Source organism: Mixophyes fleayi, chromosome 7 (genome assembly GCF_038048845.1).
Source record: "Mixophyes fleayi isolate aMixFle1 chromosome 7, aMixFle1.hap1, whole genome shotgun sequence".
NCBI lineage: Eukaryota > Metazoa > Chordata > Amphibia > Anura > Limnodynastidae > Mixophyes > Mixophyes fleayi.
In genome coordinates, this window is record NC_134408.1 from 132722143 (window position 1) to 132742048 (window position 19906).

Here is a 19906-nt window from a genome sequence, read left to right on the forward strand (position 1 = left end):
CCTCCTTTCAGCATTTCTGCAGATGTGTGGACAAGCAGCCCAAGTGTAGCCGGTGATACACAAATTGAGGATGCCACTTTGGAATTGCAACAGGATGAGGGGGATATACGAGTAGCTGACGATTGCGCTAATGAGGATGTTGATGAGGATGATGTTGTCCTGCACCTGTGGAAGCAGTTCTTGCACGTGTTAAGAAGCAGACCATTGTCATGTCTGGGCATTAGACCAAAAAATCCACCTCCTATGTGTGGAATTATTTTTAGCCAAATCCTGACAACAGTTGTCTAGCCATTTGTAGCCTTTGTAAAGCCACAGACAGTAGAGGTAGGGACCTTAACCACCTAGGAACCTCATCCATGTTACGCCATTTGAAGCGAGTTCATGGCAAGCTGTTGGGAAAATCTGAAACTTATGCCAAAAAATTTACAACATGCAGTCCATCATCACCTAGGTCTCTTCTCTCACCTAGATCCTGGCACCTGCAATCTACACCAACTACACCGTCCTCATCAATATCCTCAGTAGCGATTGGAGTTAGTCCTGCACCCAAGTTGCTAGAACTAGATGACTCCTCCCCTATCCAGGATTCCTAAGAAGAATTCTTGAGCATTAGTCCCACTGCTGCTGCTGCTGCTGCTGGGGGGGGATCTGCATCCCAGAAGCAGACCAAGAAGAAGACTACTAGTAGTTTACAACAATTGACTGTTAAACAATCCTTTACAAGTGGAAGCACGTATGAAAGCTGTTACCCATTTGCAAAGGGAATTAAAGGCGCCATGGCGACTATGCTAGTATTAGATCTGCGTCCAATATCCACTATTAAAACAGCTGGTTTTAGACGGTTACTTGAGGTCTTGTGTCACCGTTACCAAATTCCATCATGACACCATTTTACTAGAAAAGCTATTCCTCACCTCTACCAGAAGATTCGTAAAAATTTAATTATTGGGCTACAAAATGCCATTCTACCCACTGTACACTTAACCACAGATATGTGGACAGGCAGAACTGGGCAAACTAAAGATTATATGACTGTGACAGCCCACTGGGTTGGTGATTCGCCTTCAGCAGCAGGGACAGTAGCAGCATGTACCCAACTTTGTCAAATTTTTCAGAGGCAAGATACTCTGTGTATCACTGGCTTCACTAAGAGGCATACAGCTGACAATCAGTTACAAAAACTAAGGGATGTCATTGCATCATGGCTTATCCCGCTTGGACTCTCCGCAGGCTATGTCATTTCTGATAACGCCACCAAAATTGTGAGAGCATTACAGCAGGGTGAATTCCATCACATTCCCTGTTTTGCTCACATAATAAACTTGGTGGTGCAGAGCTTTTTGAAGAATGACAGGGACGTGCAGGAGATGCTGTCTGTGGCCTGTAAAATATGTGGACATTTCCGAGATTCGGCAACAGCATGTAGGAGATTGCAGCAGCTCCAAAAACAATTTAATTTGTCCTGCCTCCTACTGAAGCAAGAGGTGGTATCAAGGTTAAATTCCACCCTGTCTATGCTTATGAGGATTAATGAATCAGGCCCTAGAACTTTATTTGCAGATAGACTACTGCTTTGTGTTTTAGTCTATGCTGTTTATTTATGATCACACTTGCGTTTAGCTATTATTTATATGCATGTAATTGATGTTTGTTTTCTTTCTTTATTTTTGGTGTTTCCATTTTCTGGCCGGAATTTGAATTTATGTTATTTTGTATCTACAGTACATTACTCTTTTTTATTTTTATGTTTATTTTTTTTCCATGTGTGGTTAAATTACCTACTATATGCACTCTCCTTAGCTCACTCTGCTCACTATGTCTCTGCAGTACTTTACTATATCTCTGTTCATTGAAGTCTCTATCCACATACTGTTGTTTCTCGGAGTAACAGGGTCTCCTCTTCACCTCCGTTAGGCTGCAGATCCTTTTTTCTCTGCAGAAAAGGGGGCGCAGATAAGGATCCTCTAGTGTTGTGGTATATTCACACAATTGTGTTTTTACAGGCAAAGGCACGTTCATCTTGCAAAGTGTTGAGAATGATATGTGCATTACATCGAATTCATCAGACCTGTTCTTGCGATACTGCAAGCCCCATGACGATAACATGCTGTGGATATGGGGCTCTGGGCAACGTCTTTTTAACATTGGAACCAAAAAGTGCCTGGGATTGAACCTCAAAGTGCCGGAAGAGCCTCTAGCAATGTTTGAATGTGACTCTCCTCAGCACACGCTGGGATGGCAATGCAGAGATGGTCTTCTGATTGGCGCTGATTATTATAAACTCGTCGCTATAAACGGGAGAGTGGTGGCCAGGAAACTATTATCTCATAAGTGGAGACGTTATTTATCATTCAGTGAAAACTTATGTGACCCAAACTTCCAAGGTGATGTATCAATTATCTACAGTAATAATACATTTTGAATAATAATATTATTATAAAAATATTTGTTTTTCATTGTCCACCAATGCTATTTTTATTGCCCCAATATACTATACTAATCATAGAAGAAATGAATATAAAATAATGGTTCTCTACTGTGAACCTTCCAAAGTATATCCAGGCAATCTCAAACTCAACTCCATTGTTTTATTAATGTAACATGTTTCCTCCGATCTCTGAAATACATCTCACTAGCCCATCACTCTACTGTTTCCCCCCACCAAAACAAAAAGGAAAAACTTGATGATTCAGTTCAAGTGGAGTCATATGTAGGGTGTGGGGAAGGGTAGAGGAGAGAGGTGACATGTTTTTATGTGGTGCCTCTCATACAAGGTGTGTTATGCCTTCATTGACTTATGAAATCCATCACTATCCCAATGTCATATTTTAGTTAAGAGTCAGTTTCTTAAAGGACCACTTATCCCCTAAATCAATTTGTCCAGATGTGAACCAAAAGATTATAATACATTGTTCTATTTTGCTGTGACATCCGTGTCCCTGTGTATAAAGCAACCAGTCTACACAGTGCATTCTACAAAGCAATACACAGTCTTTAAAATACATTCATGCGAAATAGGGGCTTTACTTAGTAAATAGAAATCACTGCCATCAATCAAGCACTAAATTTACTGGTCTGTTAAAGATTCAACAAGCTGGTGTATATGTTCTCAGTAAAAGTGCTAGATTGATTATTGATCCTTCTGTGCTTTTTAGCCATGTTTTTATACTAACGGGCACTTGTTTGTTTTCATCGTCCTAGGATAGAATATAAAGGTATTTCCCCTCCCCTCCCCTCCAAGGCTAGTAAGACTGTGTTACTCTTAAGCTAGGCGTCTAGGCCACACCCATTATGTTCTGTCCAATCATATTGTTTTTTTTGTTTGCAGCTAGCTTCACATTAACAACACATCCTGATACTGCTGGTTATATTCATTGCTGCATAAAATGATTGTATCATTTAATAAGTACCCATGTCCTGCACGCTGTGGGGCAGCTACTTTGTGGTGCTGAACAAATATTTATGAGAATGCTTTGTATCATTTCACTTGGAAACAGAGACATTATATCCTGCCCCGATGATATTTTGTTGGATGCTTATTATTAGACAGTAGTGTCAGGAATATTGGTTCATATAATTGCTGCTTGCACCGATTGCAGTAAACTTTAACGAGAGTTGCATTTTATATACGGAAACGTTTAATGATCATACTGTTTCATCTTGTTTCTCTAAAACCTGCATGTTCTCTCTTGCAGAAATACATACACTCCAAGGGAATGGCATGGGCAAGCCTTGTGTTTTTCCTTTTAAATACAACAATAGCTGGTATCATGAATGTAAAGCAGGAAGAGAAGCCGGAATCCAATGGTGTGCCACCACAATGGACCATGACCGAGACAAGAAGTGGGGGTACTGCCCTAGTACTGGTAAATAAAATGACCTGACATATAGTATTGCAGAGGATTGATACTTTTCTAAATGCAGCATGTGTAGTGTTTACAATGTGATAATGATGATTATTTACTCAGGACTAGTCCCAGCCCTCCTTGGCCGACATTATAATCCCATCTTTAAGCTTCTGCTGATGTCACAGAATGGAAGGAGCCACGGGAACAAAGTCAAGTTCCATTGTGCATTGTAGTATTTATCATATTGCATAACTAAATACAAAACTGAAGTTAAATATTTTAATCAGTTATTTTGGAGCCCCATACAATCCGCCACACTGGGCTGTTACCCGGTCTGATCGTAGCTTAAGAAAGGAACTGTATTCACTAACAAAATACTAATGCGTAGTAAGCCAGAGCACTTTATCAGCAATTAGCTTTGTTCAGGGATGTTTTAAATTTTGGTCATAGACAAGCTCACATAAGGAATACGTTCTTAGATGAATGCAGTAGAAACTCACGTGACGTAAAATCTAACACAATGGTCATTGCATTTTTATTGCCTGTTCTATCTGATTTTGGAGCGATTGCACCAAATTTCATTACATGTTTTTTTTATTCCTAATTCACAGATGAACGCACATGCGTGCAATGCCTTAATTACCATACTTCACCTTATTACTCCTAAACACTCATGTTTGATGACAACCCATTCAGTGCACTATCGCATCAACCCGCAGTATTCCATGATATCAAAAAGCCCTTTAAAATGTAGTTTACTAATAGATATGTCTCATTAGTACACATTTGCTTAGAAAAAATAAAACACATACACAAAGGTTTTTTTTTAAACAATAAACATTTTTATCAACAATAAATAAAAATATAAACATGTTAAACATATAAATAACATTCTAAAGAAACTTACACATAATATTTTTACATTTTTTAAATCAAGATTTATTTAGTTGCCATTTTTTTCTAATAATATGTGCAGGAGCGGCGTATCTTCTGAACCTGGTCAAAAATAATTAATTAAATGCTACATACTTACCGCCAACAAAGCTTGGTTCATATTTAGACATTCACATAAGTTAAAACGTGTGTGTAAGTTAACATGTGGCAAATATATATATATATATATATATATATATATATATATCTATTATATATAAGCCTAGCGGCGTGTGTTAGTGTGTGTGTGTGTGTGTGTGTGTGGAAAAAACTATTTTCTCAGAAAGGGCTCATCCAATTAACCTGAAATTTGGGATACTGACATTATTTGACAAAAAAATTATAATAGTGAAGTCAGTTAACTTCCATCATCCCCCCTTCCCCCCGTGGGAGGGGTATAAGAAATTATAACAATTCTTTTGCTTTTGCATCAATGGGAGCTGCTATAACTACACCATCCGAAACAGGACTGCCGTTTAAGCTAAGACGGCGGCAGTTCCCTTTGAAGGCGGCATTTGCTATGACCATTAACAAGTCACAGGATCAAACACTTGACCGTGTGGGTATTTATTTACCGGAGCCTGTGTTTGGTCATGGACAATTGTATGTCGCATTTTCACGAGTACGGAGAAGCAGTGATGTGAAGGTGCAGGTTATGAATACTGCCCTTCAAGGAAGACTGATTGAGCACAGCGATAAGGTGTTTAGCAGAAACGTTGTGTATCGAAAGGTTTTAGAACAGTAAGACGATGGAGATGAAAGATGAGGTGATGGAGAAGAATGATGAGGTGGTGACATGTGGACAAAACCACGTTAAAAAAGGGCGCTTGCGTCGGGAAGTAACGCTCTTCCCCTGAGGAGGCCTGGGCTATGGCCCAAATGCATGACAAGAACCTTTTTAACACCTTAAGTAGCTTGATTTGACTAGAATGCATGAGTATCATGCACGGGTTAACTTATATATATATATACACTTTAGTGAACATAAAAATAAAAAGTTATAATATATGCAACTATGTACAAACTAGATGAGATAGGTAACACGCTTGTAACAGTTTAATATAAACAACCTTATTGCTAATGTGTGAAACAAAACATTTCAAATCCTACACTGTGAAGCTGGGAATGCTTTGAAAGAGTGAGTGAGACTATTCAAACATCCGCACATTCTAACCTATGCACTGCTGTTTAAATAGAATAAAATACTTTTGTAGCGACTGACAGGCACATGTGAAAGTTTAACCTTCCTCTTTTATGTGAGCAATCAGCAGTTTGTTTTTTGTTCCTTTTTTTAGGGAAACGAAATGACACAATGACGCCCACCTGCCATTATATTATATAGTGTTGTTTAATGAGATGAGTGGTGTCAGGTGTACAGGTGAATTGTCAGTCATCCCATCAGATTGTGAGAGTGTGTTTGATCATCACTGTCGTCCACCAGTTACACCTTCCCCGGTGCAGGAGTAAACCTTACGTCTGAAAACAAGTGTACTTCTGCGTACGGCTGAACTTGACTCGCCCGTATCTGCTTGGGCGTGCCTTTACTGTACCTGCGCTGTACTGATCCGCCCCTTCCCTCTCCCGTTCTGCCCGTCAAGTCGTAGGCGATATTAAGTGTCATTTCCGTTTGCACCTGATTTGCATGCAGTTGCATTCATTGGTGTAAGGTCAGTTTCTGAGCATGAGCAGAGCAAAATCACGTGAACTACGGCACCAACTACGGCCTCGCTCCTCCCCCTGATTCGGGCAATACCAGCGTGGGTCTGTGGGGTCTTGTGCAGGGTATTTCCGGTCTTGAACTGTACACCGCCTAGAGTGCGCAGCGATAGACTACAATTTTGTCTGAAGAGGACGGCAGGAAGAGAAGTGTCATGTAATACAACTTCTATTGGGAATAGGTGTCGAAACTCGCCGGGTGAGCACCATAAGTTTGCAAAGTAAGATTTAAAGAACAAATTCACTGTCTGCAAGTTATCAGAGGGTAATGACCATCTGTTCACTTAAATTGGACTGGTTTGTTTTAGCTGTCCTTAGCTCTCTTGTTCCAGTGAATGCAGAGAGGTTAAGCTAACAGAGGCTGCAGCAAACTCAATAACATCCTGATACCGAAGAGATTTGTCTGTGACAGCTGCACACATGGAAAACTGGTGGCAAAGTCAACTGTATGCCGAAGAGCTTATACTGCAGCACCACAAGCTAGTTATTTGCTTTGCATTTGAATCATACTTGCCTACTCTCCCGGAATTCCCAGGAGGCTCCCGAATTTCAGGGAGTCCTGAAGAGTAGGCAGACCTCCTGCATTCGCCAAAATTTACGGCATTGAATGGTGGGGCTTAATCTCATCATTATATGGGGGCGGGGCTATGGTGATGCGACAAAGTCACCACGCCCCTTCCTACCCTCTATCACATGACTTCTCCCCCAGGATCTTCCGGGGGAGAAGTTTAGAAGGTTGGCATGTATGACTGGAATGAATTCATTTGTCAATAAGCTTTGGCCAAAAATCTTACTGTTTATATGTCAAGTTGACCATTGAGTCTCGTGACATCTATATAACTTACTCAGGACTAATATAAGTGTAGCCCTCTGTCACTGCGTGTGTGGCCCTGGGTGCATGGGTTGGTAATGCCCCTCCTCACCGGCTCTTTCTTCTTTCCCTGGCTAAGTCTTGGGTGTGGGCAAAAGTTACCAGAGAGTCCAACACATGTAGATTTTACAGCAATATCTGTGAAGTATGCAGTGCATACCTCACAGATCATGCAACACGCATGTGTTGTATGATAATGCAGTGCAAAAGTTGTTGCAGTAAGTTGGGACCATCTCTATATTGCAAAATAGAAACTCTTATGTACACGTCGACTCCATTTCAGTACAGTATATGGGTTGCAAACAGTAAAACAAATATATACAGCTCCTGCCTCATCCAGCACAGTTATTAAACAGGTAACGTGGATACTTGTGTATAGGACGGTCACATGTAACATGTCTCTCTCAGCCCCACTCACCCCTCCTCTGCGGGGATAACATCAATCACTCGGCCCTGGCACTATCCTTTCCAGCGCTCTCTCTGCCCTGCTCACCCCTCCTCTGCGGGGATAACATCAATCACTCGGCCCTGGCACTATCCTTACCAGCGTTCTCTCAGCCCTGCTCACCCATCCTCTGCGGGTGTGACAGTACAAATGTTTGGGCTCTGACACACACATATATAAATATATTTATATTATATATAATACTTATATATTTTTTACATGGACTTTTTATAAATGTTTAACAAGAACAATTATATTTTTTATTTCTTTTGCTGCTAGGAGATGACTGTGATGTTTTATGGGAGAAAAACAATGATACACACGTTTGCTACCAGTTCAACCTCAGGTCTGCTCTGTCCTGGCACGATGCCCGGGCATCTTGTCAGGCACAAGGAGGGGATCTGCTTAGCATCATGAATCTGGATGAACAGAATTACATTTCCAGTAAGTAGGCAAATCTCCTGATTCTCTCACAATTGCCTTAATCCTTCGGCCTCTTCAAAACAAGTAACAGAAAATTGTCAACTGAACAAGTGAGAGAGTATATACCCACTGAAGAGTGTAAAGCAAAATTCACGCTGCCTAGTAATCAGAATAGCTGCTATTTGATAATAGTGTATTTTTTTTTTATTTTTTTTAAATACTCACATTGAACACATATTAGCTTATTAAATATATAGAGATAAAGAGATGGAATTATATGTAACAAAATGAGGAATTGTATCGTGCAGCTGGTTAATACTTAAAATTCAGGACATTTTCAGGAACTTTTGTTTAAAATCTTGGACAGTCCCCAGATATCTGTGACAGATGGCAACTATGTTTCCTACATAAGAGCTTATTGAATACAGTGGCAAAACTGGAATCTGGTTTGTAACACAAAGTAACCAATCAAATATTGATTTTTATTAGTCTGATATCACAAGGTTGGCTACTATATAGTAAAGCACATTGTTGATCTTTGCACCATACCACAAAATAAGACAATAGTGTTTTACATGACTTTATACTGTACTCCAGCCTGGCCTCTCAAATCAGATCAGATGTAACGATAACATTGTTTAGGCCTGTTAATTATGTTCTAATGTAATGATGTTCTGAGGATACTGAGAAAGTTGTTTGTGTATTTGACTATTAATATAGCAGTGAAGGTTCAATATTCGGAATCACTTCCCCTTCCCGCATATACAATGACTCTATTTTGTTATCATTTATTTGTTTCTTGTTTTTTTGAAACATATTTCATTATGAATTCTTACAATATTATTTCAGTATAAAGAAAAAGTTACATTGAGTATTCAGTAATTAGGAAGGTAATCAGGAAAATGAAGGGGGAGTAAATGAAGTGGACAGAGACAGGTAAAGAGGAAGAAGTAAATAGGACTTCAAGAGGGAAAAAGAGAAGAGGAGGATGTGGGAGGGAGGGGGGGAAGGAGGGGGGTGTTAGTTTGGATGGGGGGAGGGCGGCCCAACCTGGCTCCATAGGGAGCAATGCATGTCTAGTTTGTGATCTGTTATTAAGACTATTGGTGTCAATTTATATGACAAGAAGGTCTCTAATGGTCCGTGCCATGATGCCAAGGGTTCCAAATGGTACGAAATTTGTTAGGGCGATCGTTAATGATACTCGTGATATATTCACAGTGGTAGGTCTGCCAAATCCTATTAATCACTTCCGGAAGGGCAGAGGTTCAGATTGTATCCAGGACGCAGCTATAGTACATTTGGCGGCATTGAGTATGTGGCCCTCTAGCACCATTGTGTATTTGTCAGTGTACCTCACAGGTCTGAAGGAAAGTGTAAGAGAAGCCAGGAGGAAGTAAGAGGGAGGTGACATTACGGATCAGTTTATGAACACTTTGACAGAACCTTACTATTTTGGGGCATGACCACCAACTGTGGTGGAATGAGCCAGCTATCATATATTTCATTAGAGGGTTGGAAGATGGACAGTAGAGGAGTTGGGGATATAACAGCAGGAACCATGGGGGGGGGGGGCTACTCCTGGCTGCCAGTTTTGTGCCAACCCACTGCGTCCCACACACAGAACATAAAACAGACACATACAGCAAATAAAAAAAGAAGGTTTGTTACTGTCATGTAAGTATGTGTGACTGATGTAGGTGGTTTCTGCCAATAATAAAACATGTCACATGACATACTTTCCTGATTCATATCTACATTGCTTAAATAATTAAAATGTAGCCAGAGAGGGCCCTTAAAAGTACATGGACCCCTTCTTCCATAGGCACTTATGACTATATAGTTATGTCTTAGGCAAATGACACAGGCTCCTCTCTATAAAGTACAATTCTGTTGCAGTTACTTTGCACTATAAGATAACGTGCTTGTCCATAATCCACAGATTGGCAGAGAATACTAATTACTTTAGTCGTTTGCCAGAGCCACACAGTTCATCTTTGAGAATCAGCCTCATTGAGCATTTCTGCTCCAATTCCCAAATTGGAGCCGTCTCATTTAAAACTTCTTTCTTTTTTTTTTTTTTTTTAGAAATTACAGTGTTTTCATTTACTGAAGGAAGAGAACAGAAGCTGTGGAATGTTCCACAATACGCTCTAATTGTTGTCTGTTTTCATTGGTCAATGCAGAGAGACTGAATTATACAGGAGTTCTCTTATGGATTGGGCTCAACCAATTGGATGGAGCTGGGGGCTGGCAGTGGTCAGATGGTACAGCCCTGGCATTTATCAACTGGAGATCAAGTATGATTTATATATACATTTGTGTAATACATTGCATTGTACACGTTTTGATATGTTTAATGTGCTAAAATGAGGAGTACCGCTGTGAGGTTAATGTACATGTCATCTTCATAAGTAAACTTTTTCAGTAAATTTGTTCATAATGTGAAAGAAAAGAGTACTGTGTACATTAGACCCAACTGTCCCCTCACATTGTGTGACATAGTCCGAAACAGCAATGGCCGTCATCTCTCTGTGACGTCACTTTTTACTAGTGACTCGATTGGCTGAATTCTCATGAGTATTAGTTCAGCTCACAAAGTGGCTGGTTCCACCTTGAAGTCATATCTTGTTATTTGCCAAATAGTTCAGTGGAGTTTTTTTGCAGAAGTTGCTCTAGTCTAGGCTCTTTCCAAGCAGAACCTGATAGAAGTAAACTGGTTTGAAATCCCTGTAGGCATTGAGGTAATTGCCCTTGATTCCTGAGCACCACTACTGTTCACAGGATATAAACCGTGGGTCAGTTTGCAATAATTTTCTGGTGATTTGCTCTGAAGCACGTTGTCCATTCGCACTGTTGCTCGTATATATGGTAACAGCGGTTTGTTCCTGCCATGTTCTGTATGACGTGCAATGTAAGCCACTTCTGCAAAACTGCTTGCCTGAACACACCCTGAGAGTACACACTGCTTGTCTGAACAAACCCTGAGATTACACACTGCTTGTCTGAACAAACCCTGAGATTACACACTGCTTGTCTGAACACACCCTGAGAGTACACACTGCTTGTCTGAACACACCCTGAGATTACACACTGCTTGTCTGAACAAACCCTGAGATTACACACTGCTTGTCTGAACACACCCTGAGATTGCACACTGCTTGTCTGAACACACCCTGAGATTACACACTGCTTGTCTGAACAAACCCTGAGATTACACACTGCTTGTCTGAACACACCCTGAGAGCACACACTGCTTGTCTGAACAAACCCTGAGATTACACACTGCTTGTCTGAACAAACCCTGAGATTACACACTGCTTGTCTGAACACACCCTGAGATTACACACTGCTTGTCTGAACAAACCCTGAGATTACACACTGCTTGTCTGAACAAACCCTGAGATTACACACTGCTTGTCTGAACACACCCTGAGAGTACACACTGCTTGTCTGAACACACCCTGAGATTACACACTGCTTGTCTGAACAAACCCTGAGATTACACACTGCTTGTCTGAACACACCCTGAGATTGCACACTGCTTGTCTGAACACACCCTGAGATTACACACTGCTTGTCTGAACACACCCTGCGATTACACACTGCATGTCTGAACAAACCCTGAGATTACACACTGCTTGTCTGAACAAACCCTGAGATTACACACTGCTTGTCTGAACACACCCTGAGAGTACACACTGCTTGTCTGAACACACCCTGAGATTACACACTGCTTGTCTGAACAAACCCTGAGATTACACACTGCTTGTCTGAACACACCCTGAGATTGCACACTGCTTGTCTGAACACACCCTGAGATTACACACTGCTTGTCTGAACAAACCCTGAGATTACACACTGCTTGTCTGAACACACCCTGAGAGCACACACTGCTTGTCTGAACAAACCCTGAGATTACACACTGCTTGTCTGAACAAACCCTGAGATTACACACTGCTTGTCTGAACACACCCTGAGATTACACACTGCTTGTCTGAACAAACCCTGAGATTACACACTGCTTGTCTGAACAAACCCTGAGATTACACACTGCTTGTCTGAACACACCCTGAGAGTACACACTGCTTGTCTGAACACACCCTGAGATTACACACTGCTTGTCTGAACAAACCCTGAGATTACACACTGCTTGTCTGAACACACCCTGAGATTGCACACTGCTTGTCTGAACACACCCTGAGATTACACACTGCTTGTCTGAACACACCCTGCGATTACACACTGCATGTCTGAACAAACCCTGAGATTACACACTGCTTGTCTGAACACACCCTGAGATTACACACTGCTTGTCTGAACACACCCTGAGATTACACACTGCTTGTCTGAACACACCCTGAAATTACACACTGCTTGTCTGAACAAACCCTGAGATTACACACTGCTTGTCTGAACACACCCTGAGATTACACACTGCTTGTCTGAACAAACCCTGAGATTACACACTGCTTGTCTGAACACACCCTGAGATTGCACACTGCTTGTCTGAACACACCCTGAGAGTACACACTGCTTGTCTGAACAAACCCTGCGATTACACACTGCATGTCTGAACAAACCCTGAGATTACACACTGCTTGTCTGAACACACCCTGAGATTACACACTGCTTGTCTGAACACACCCTGAGATTACACACTGCTTGTCTGAACACACCCTGAAATTACACACTGCTTGTCTGAACACACCCCGAGAGTACACACTGCTTGTCTGAACACACCCTGAGATTACACACTGCTTGTCTGAACACACCCTGAAATTACACACTGCTTGTCTGAACACACCCCGAGAGTACACACTGCTTGTCTGAACACACCCTGAGAGTACACACTGCTTGTCTGAACAAACCCTGAGATTACACACTGCATGTCTGAACACACCCTGAGATTACACACTGCTTGTCTGAACACACCCTGAGATTACACACTGCATGTCTGAACAAACCCTGAGATTACACACTGCTTGTCTGAACACACCCTGAGAGTACACACTGCTTGTCTGAACACACCCCGAGAGTACACACTGCTTGTCTGAACACACCCTGAGAGTACACACTGCTTGTCTGAACAAACCCTGAAATTACACACTGCTTGTCTGAACACACCCTGAGATTACACACTGCTTGTCTGAACACACCCTGAGATTACACACTGCTTGTCTGAACACACCCTGAGATTACACACTGCTTGTCTGAACACACCCTGAGATTACACACTGCTTGTCTGAAAACACCCTGAGATTACCCACTGCTTGTCTGAACACACCCTGAGATTACACACTGCTTGTCTGAACACACCCTGAAATTACACAATGCTTGTCTGAACAAACCCTGAGATTACACACTGCTTGTCTGAACACACCCTTAGAGTACACACTGCTTGTCTGAACACACCCTGAGAGTACACACTGCTTGTCTGAACAAAATCTGAAATTACACACTGCTTGTCTGAACACACCCTGAGATTTCACAATGCTTGTCTGAACACACCCTGAGATTACACACTGCTTATCTGAACACACCCTGAGATTACACACTGCTTGTCTGAACACACCCTGAGATTACACACTGCTTGTCTGAATACACCCTGAGATTACACACTGCTTGTCTGAACACACCCTGAGAGTACACACTGCTTGTCTGAACACACCCTGAGATTACACACTGCTTGTCTGAACACACCCTGAGATTACACACTGCTTGTCTGAACACACCCTGAGATTACACACTGCTTGTCCGAACAAACCCTGAAAGTACACACTGCTTGTCCGAACAAACCCTGATTACACACAGACATACTAGGTTTTTCATTATAATAATTGCATCTGGACATGATGTAAATACCATTCTACAGAACCAAAGCTGAGAATAATATCTAGGATTCATCAATATACTTAATCAACACAACTTCCTTTTTACACGTCCTTGGTGGTGGCAGTGATTGAGTGTTGGCCTCTACTTACAATGGGACACTAAGCAGACTCACTTTATTGGATTTCTTTAAGCACATAAATAACATTAAATAAAAAATATTAAAATGTAGACATGGGACACATCTAATAAACAAGTAGAATGGTCAGACAGACCTATAAAGAAGAGATCTCCAATCTATGTGTTTTGGAGATGGTCTCCTTCAACAGGCAAACGGAGAACACTCTGTGCTATCCAAAGCAGTACAGAAGCAATTTAAATAGAGTGCATGGTTAATTACAAATTAGCATTTAGATGGTTAACTGAAGACTCGCATGCTAAACCCTAAAGTATACAAAAACATACTGCACTAATATAAAACATGAACTTGCCCCCAAAACTTCTGCATAAATGTTTTTGTGCAATGAAATAATAAAAAGGATTTTAAATCTACACTCTAAAAAGACATTAAATCATTAAACCCTTTTAATATGAAAGCATTGAAAGTGTAGATCCAATATCGTCGTGTTTCCTCCACTTAGCTGGATGGTCACATTCCCCGATCATTTAAAGAGACGCTTTCAAAACTTTTAAATAGATCAGCTCAGTATTATGCAGTTAAGGAAAATGTTGATAAATGAGATGTGTGGTACTTGTACTTTTTGATGTGCTGTTGTGTTCATAAATGCGCTCTTGGCGTATCCTAATAATCCGACCTATATAATGTGTACCGCACAGACAGTGCAACAAATAAATAATGATATAAGAGGACTGGGAGTTTAAATTACCTTTTATACGGAACTTAAATTATTACCCCCATAGATATAAATTTTGCATCCCCTACAAATTGCCCAACCGTTTTAGACATAAATAGTTTTGTAGTCTTTATTGAATCCAGAAATAAGACTAAGGGGTATATTTACTAAACTGCGGGTTTGAAAGGTGGAGATGTAGCCTACACTAACCAATGAGATTCCAGTTATCATTTATTTAGTACATTCTACAAAATGACAGCTAGAATCTGATTGGTTGCTATAGGCAACATCTCCACTCTTTCAAACCCGCAGTTTAGTAAATATACCCCTATGATGAGTTGATTTATAATCACGTTTAATGCTTGTAGGTTTCACTTCTCATTCCCTTGAAGAGAAGCATTGTGGAGTATACGATGCGATAAGACAGCACACCTGGAATAGCTTTGTGTGTGACTCCGGATTGCCGTACGCTTGTAAAAAATATCTCACACCCAGACAACAAGAAACCTTCGGTGAGTTAACAAATGAATGTAATTCTGTCATATTACAACTATCAGCTGAAAATAACAGATTGCTGAGAGCACATTTATCCCATTACATGTAGAGTATATTTTTGCTTTATTTTTCTATTGCTCAAAAAGTAGAAGTGTATAAAGATTAGTAATAAGTTTTTGGTGTGTCATGGAAATGACCATTGTAGGATATAATCAGTGTAACTGGTCAGAGACACTTTGTAGGTCAGCTGATCAGGAGGAGAGAACATTGTCTGTTGTGCCTTCAAGAAAATATTCTCTGAACACTTCAATAATTATATAGCTTAAATCAGGGGCAGATCTAGAAATTTTCTTAGGGGGGGCACCGTTACTTTAATTGATGAGCCCGGCCCCCCTTTACTCCAAGCCGGGGAGAGCTACTAAGTACATGTGCCCAGAGGCCAGGAGGCCGGCAGAGGATGCCCCCTGGCCGCTCCGATGGTGTTTTAAACCCCTCTGGCTTAAATAAACAGGTTTACATTACAATGATAAAGACTTAAAGCATAATGATTGGACAAAGAACAATGGGCCTGATTCATTAAGGAAAGTAAAGCAAAACAATTGAGTAACTTTGCACCTTGACAGAACCATGTTGCATTGGAGGGGGAGGAGGTACACTTAAAATGTGAGGACAGGTTTATAATTGGGGTAGAGCATGTCCTAGATCAACTTTAAATTTCAGTGTACAAATAAGCTATCATGAAAAAACAGACAGTATTTATCTTATGTGCAAAATAACAATTGCACCCCTTGCATTGTAACAGGAGAAAACTTACTCATTTTTTTGCCTTACTTTCCTTAATGAATCAGGCCCAATATGTCATTGTACAGTTTCTCGGAAAGTAAAATACTTTTCTAAGTTGCAAAATCACAATCATTATTTCTCATGCAAAGAAAGTTATGGAATATTAATTTTTTACTGATAATTAAATTGTTAAGAAACAAAAGTACATATCTCTCTTATACCCTTCTTCTCTGTCACATGCTCACTTCCTCTTACAAGATAAGTAGCACATTTAGAACATACAACCTTTATCCTTAATGCACATTTCTTTCTTAAACCTTATGTACCGGAAACGTTGCCCTGGGGTTCTAAGCCCCATCAAGTTTAATTTCCATTGAAAAAGTAATAATATGGGATCATCATCATAATTTATTTATATAGCGCCACTAATTCCGCAGCGCTGTACAGAGAACTCACTCACATCAATCCCTGCCCCATTGGAGCTTACAGTCTAAATTCCCTAACACACACACACAGACAGACAAAGAAACTAGGGTCAATTTTGATAGCAGCCAATTACCCTACTAGTATGTTTTTGGAGTGTGGGAGGAAACCAGAGCACCTGGAGGAAACCCACGCAAACACGGAGAGAACATACAAACTCCACACAGATAAGGCCATGGTTGGGAATTGAACTCATGACCCCAGTGCTGTGAGGCAGAAGTGTTAACCACTTAGTCACTGTGGAGAAGGCAGATGTTATTCTAGAGCCTCTGATTTAGCTCAGATGAAGACATCCTGCAATTATTCAGACTTTGGGAAACAACAAGTTCCATTATGCACAGTCAAGCTGTCAAAGCATGCTGGGAATTGTAGTTCCCTAAGCCCAGAGTGCCTTTCTCTGAACCAAGCAATGGAAAATATCAAAAGTAAATTCTTAATTCCAAAATGTATGTAATTTTTTTTAAGTTTATATGAAACATAGACATACCTAATGCCTACCTCAGGTTAAAGTACATACTAACATTACTTTAAAATATTATCACATGAACAGTTATATTATTCCCTCTTTACAAGAAAAAATCCGCTATATGTCCTTCTTTCTTCATATTTTTTTAATGAAATGTTTATGACGTTATATTAAAATGTAGATTTTTTTTACATATATTAAATGAATGTGTAATCTGCATGTTGTGGCTATTTTGAAAGAGAGCTGGAAATACTACCCTACAAAATGTGACCGTGACTGGGTTCCTTACAACCGGCACTGCTATAAACTCCAGAGAGAAGAGATGAGCTGGCCCCAAGCATCTGTGGCCTGTACAACCGATGGTGGAGAATTAGTGAGCGTGCACTCACTGGCAGATGTGGAGTTTCTACTGCACTTTCTTCAGCACGGTGCGTATCTATGTATTACTACCTGACAATCATAATTCCCATACAGCACATGTCCTGACCAGATTAATCATATCAAAATGTTTAAAACTAGTATTTTAGTATGTGGCACTACAAGTCCCAGCACATTCTGAATCATGTGTATTGCTGTAGCTAGCTAACACTCTCCATGGAATGCCCAGGCTGGTCCACCCGTATCTGTCAACCCTTTGCCCTCACACGCAGGGCCGCCAAGAGGAATTTTGGGCCCAGGCACAGACGCTTCCATAGCCTCAGAAAGGGGCGTGGCCACACCAAGTGGGTTACTCCACCCACTACACAGACAGGCCAGAGTCCCAGTACTTTGTACCTGCTCCCCCCCCCAGCCTCTCGGTGACCCTGCTCACAAGGAGAAGAATTTTGCTCCTCCTACAATAGATGGCATCTTGACAAGCTAACCTGCGTGTATGCAGTAAAATCATGCTCAAACTCCGCCTCCATCCAGGGAGGGTGTCTGCTCTTCCTGGAGTATTCCCTGAAATTCATGAGTCTCCCGGACATTCCCGCTAGTATTTGCAGATATGCGGATGCATATCTGCGCAAATCTGCAAATACTCTGTATTCTGTTCTCCCCTTGTCTCCGATAATATACTATAGATTTTCATCCGTTATCACCTACCTGAGATGGAGATAAGAGAGCAGGTATTGCTGAGGTACATGTACCACCACGATCTATGTTAAATAGGCTTCCAAGTGCAAAGGATGTAGTCAGATCTACCCTCAGTCTAAATTTGGGAGCAAATAGTAAATCATTTAAATGATTTATAAACACAGAAAGAAATGGACAAAATTCCATAAAATATGTGTCATGTGGACCAGTCGTTATAAATGTTTTGGGTTTTTTTAAAAAAAGAAGCCCTGTGGTTTATGATGTTACTCGAGTCTATTAATGTGTAATTAAGAAGGTTTGCAGAAGAAATTTTATTTTAGTTATTCTATCTAGCCATCTTTATAAATAGAATAACTGAGATTTGAACCCCAACGTTGTGACCAAACTCCGAGATATAAAATAACAACATCACAGGGGCCTTCAAGTTGCAGCGATGTTTTTGTTATGTCTTTGGATCCCAAACGTTCTCAGTCTGAGGCACCCTTAGGGTCTCCATAATTTTTGCAAGACACTCCCTCAGCCAAAATACTTACCAAGTAGACCCCTGCCTTGCTTACCCAGCGTACCATCGGCCCTGGTCGCGGCACCGCTGTGAGATCGCCGCGGCGCAGTTTGGGAACCACTGCGTTATGTTTAAATTTTGACTGTAGTTTATCAATAGTTGCAATACAAAGAGATCTGAATAATATACTGATTGTAATTTCACTCACCACACTCCCTTCCATGTCACCCTCCCTTTGTCCTCAATTGTTTTCAATTAAGAATTACTTGGGAACTAAATGACAAAACTCAATATAAACACTTTAAAAAAAATAGGTGCCGAGTTAATACACTAATTTTGTTAGCATAAATTTCTGTTCTCAGTTTATTTATAGAGCTTTCTGCTGTTGGATTTTAAAGAATTAATTGTGAAACGACTCACAAATGACTGCAATAAAATAAGGACTTCAGAAGCTGGGCTTTAATACTTGTGTTTCTTGATCTCAGAGAATGTGAGTGAGGCCTGGATCGGCATGAGCACAATAGCCTGGGACCCGGGGACGTTTCGGTGGTCAGATGGCTCAGCAGTGACCTTCACCAGTTGGCAGAGACACGAACCCGTCACCAGCCGAGAGGACAGTCACCTCTGTATATCTGCACAAAGAGCTGTAAGACAGTTTCTAATTTGTTTGCAGTTAGATGTTCCTGCTCAAGTTAAATACGTTCAGCATTAAGTTTTGCAAACTATCAGTAGCACTGTTATTTTTAGAGACTAGTGTTTAATTTTATGTTTTACTCATGTTTTGTACATTGTCGTTGTTTAAATAATTTTGAGCTATATTAATTGGAGAAATGCAAGTATATGATTTTTAAGTATCTGTTATCTGATAATTTGGACTTATTTTTCGCAGTGCAAAAACCTCTCTGGTTTAGTCATTTGCAAAAGTGTCAACCTCACAAAACTATTGAAAGGAAAACACAGCCAGATATTTGGATCGCCTTATCCCAGCAATGTTCTGTATTGAATTGTCAATATCTCATTTTGTTTGCTTAGACAGTAGTAGATAGATTATATAATAGCTGTTGTTTATGTGTAATACCAATTTGATTTAGCTGAAGTCAGTAGAGGGGCCAAAAACAACCAATTAAACCTCCCTGGGGCAAGAGCGTCATTGATTCTAAAATAGATTCACTCTAGGGATG

At 40.6% G+C, this 19906-nt stretch overlaps 1 protein-coding gene across 1 annotated transcript in view; it reads left to right on the forward strand.

The window, feature by feature from the left end:
- Positions 1 to 19906, forward strand: part of PLA2R1 (phospholipase A2 receptor 1) — a 76187-nt gene that overhangs the window by 2921 nt on the left and 53360 nt on the right. Inside the window, exons 2-8 of the mRNA XM_075180781.1 lie at positions 2004 to 2384; positions 3696 to 3866; positions 8093 to 8257; positions 10423 to 10536; positions 15291 to 15434; positions 17389 to 17577; positions 19211 to 19371. Coding sequence (XP_075036882.1) covers positions 2004 to 2384; positions 3696 to 3866; positions 8093 to 8257; positions 10423 to 10536; positions 15291 to 15434; positions 17389 to 17577; positions 19211 to 19371 — 1325 coding nt within the window. The remainder of the gene's footprint in view (positions 1 to 2003; positions 2385 to 3695; positions 3867 to 8092; positions 8258 to 10422; positions 10537 to 15290; positions 15435 to 17388; positions 17578 to 19210; positions 19372 to 19906) is intronic.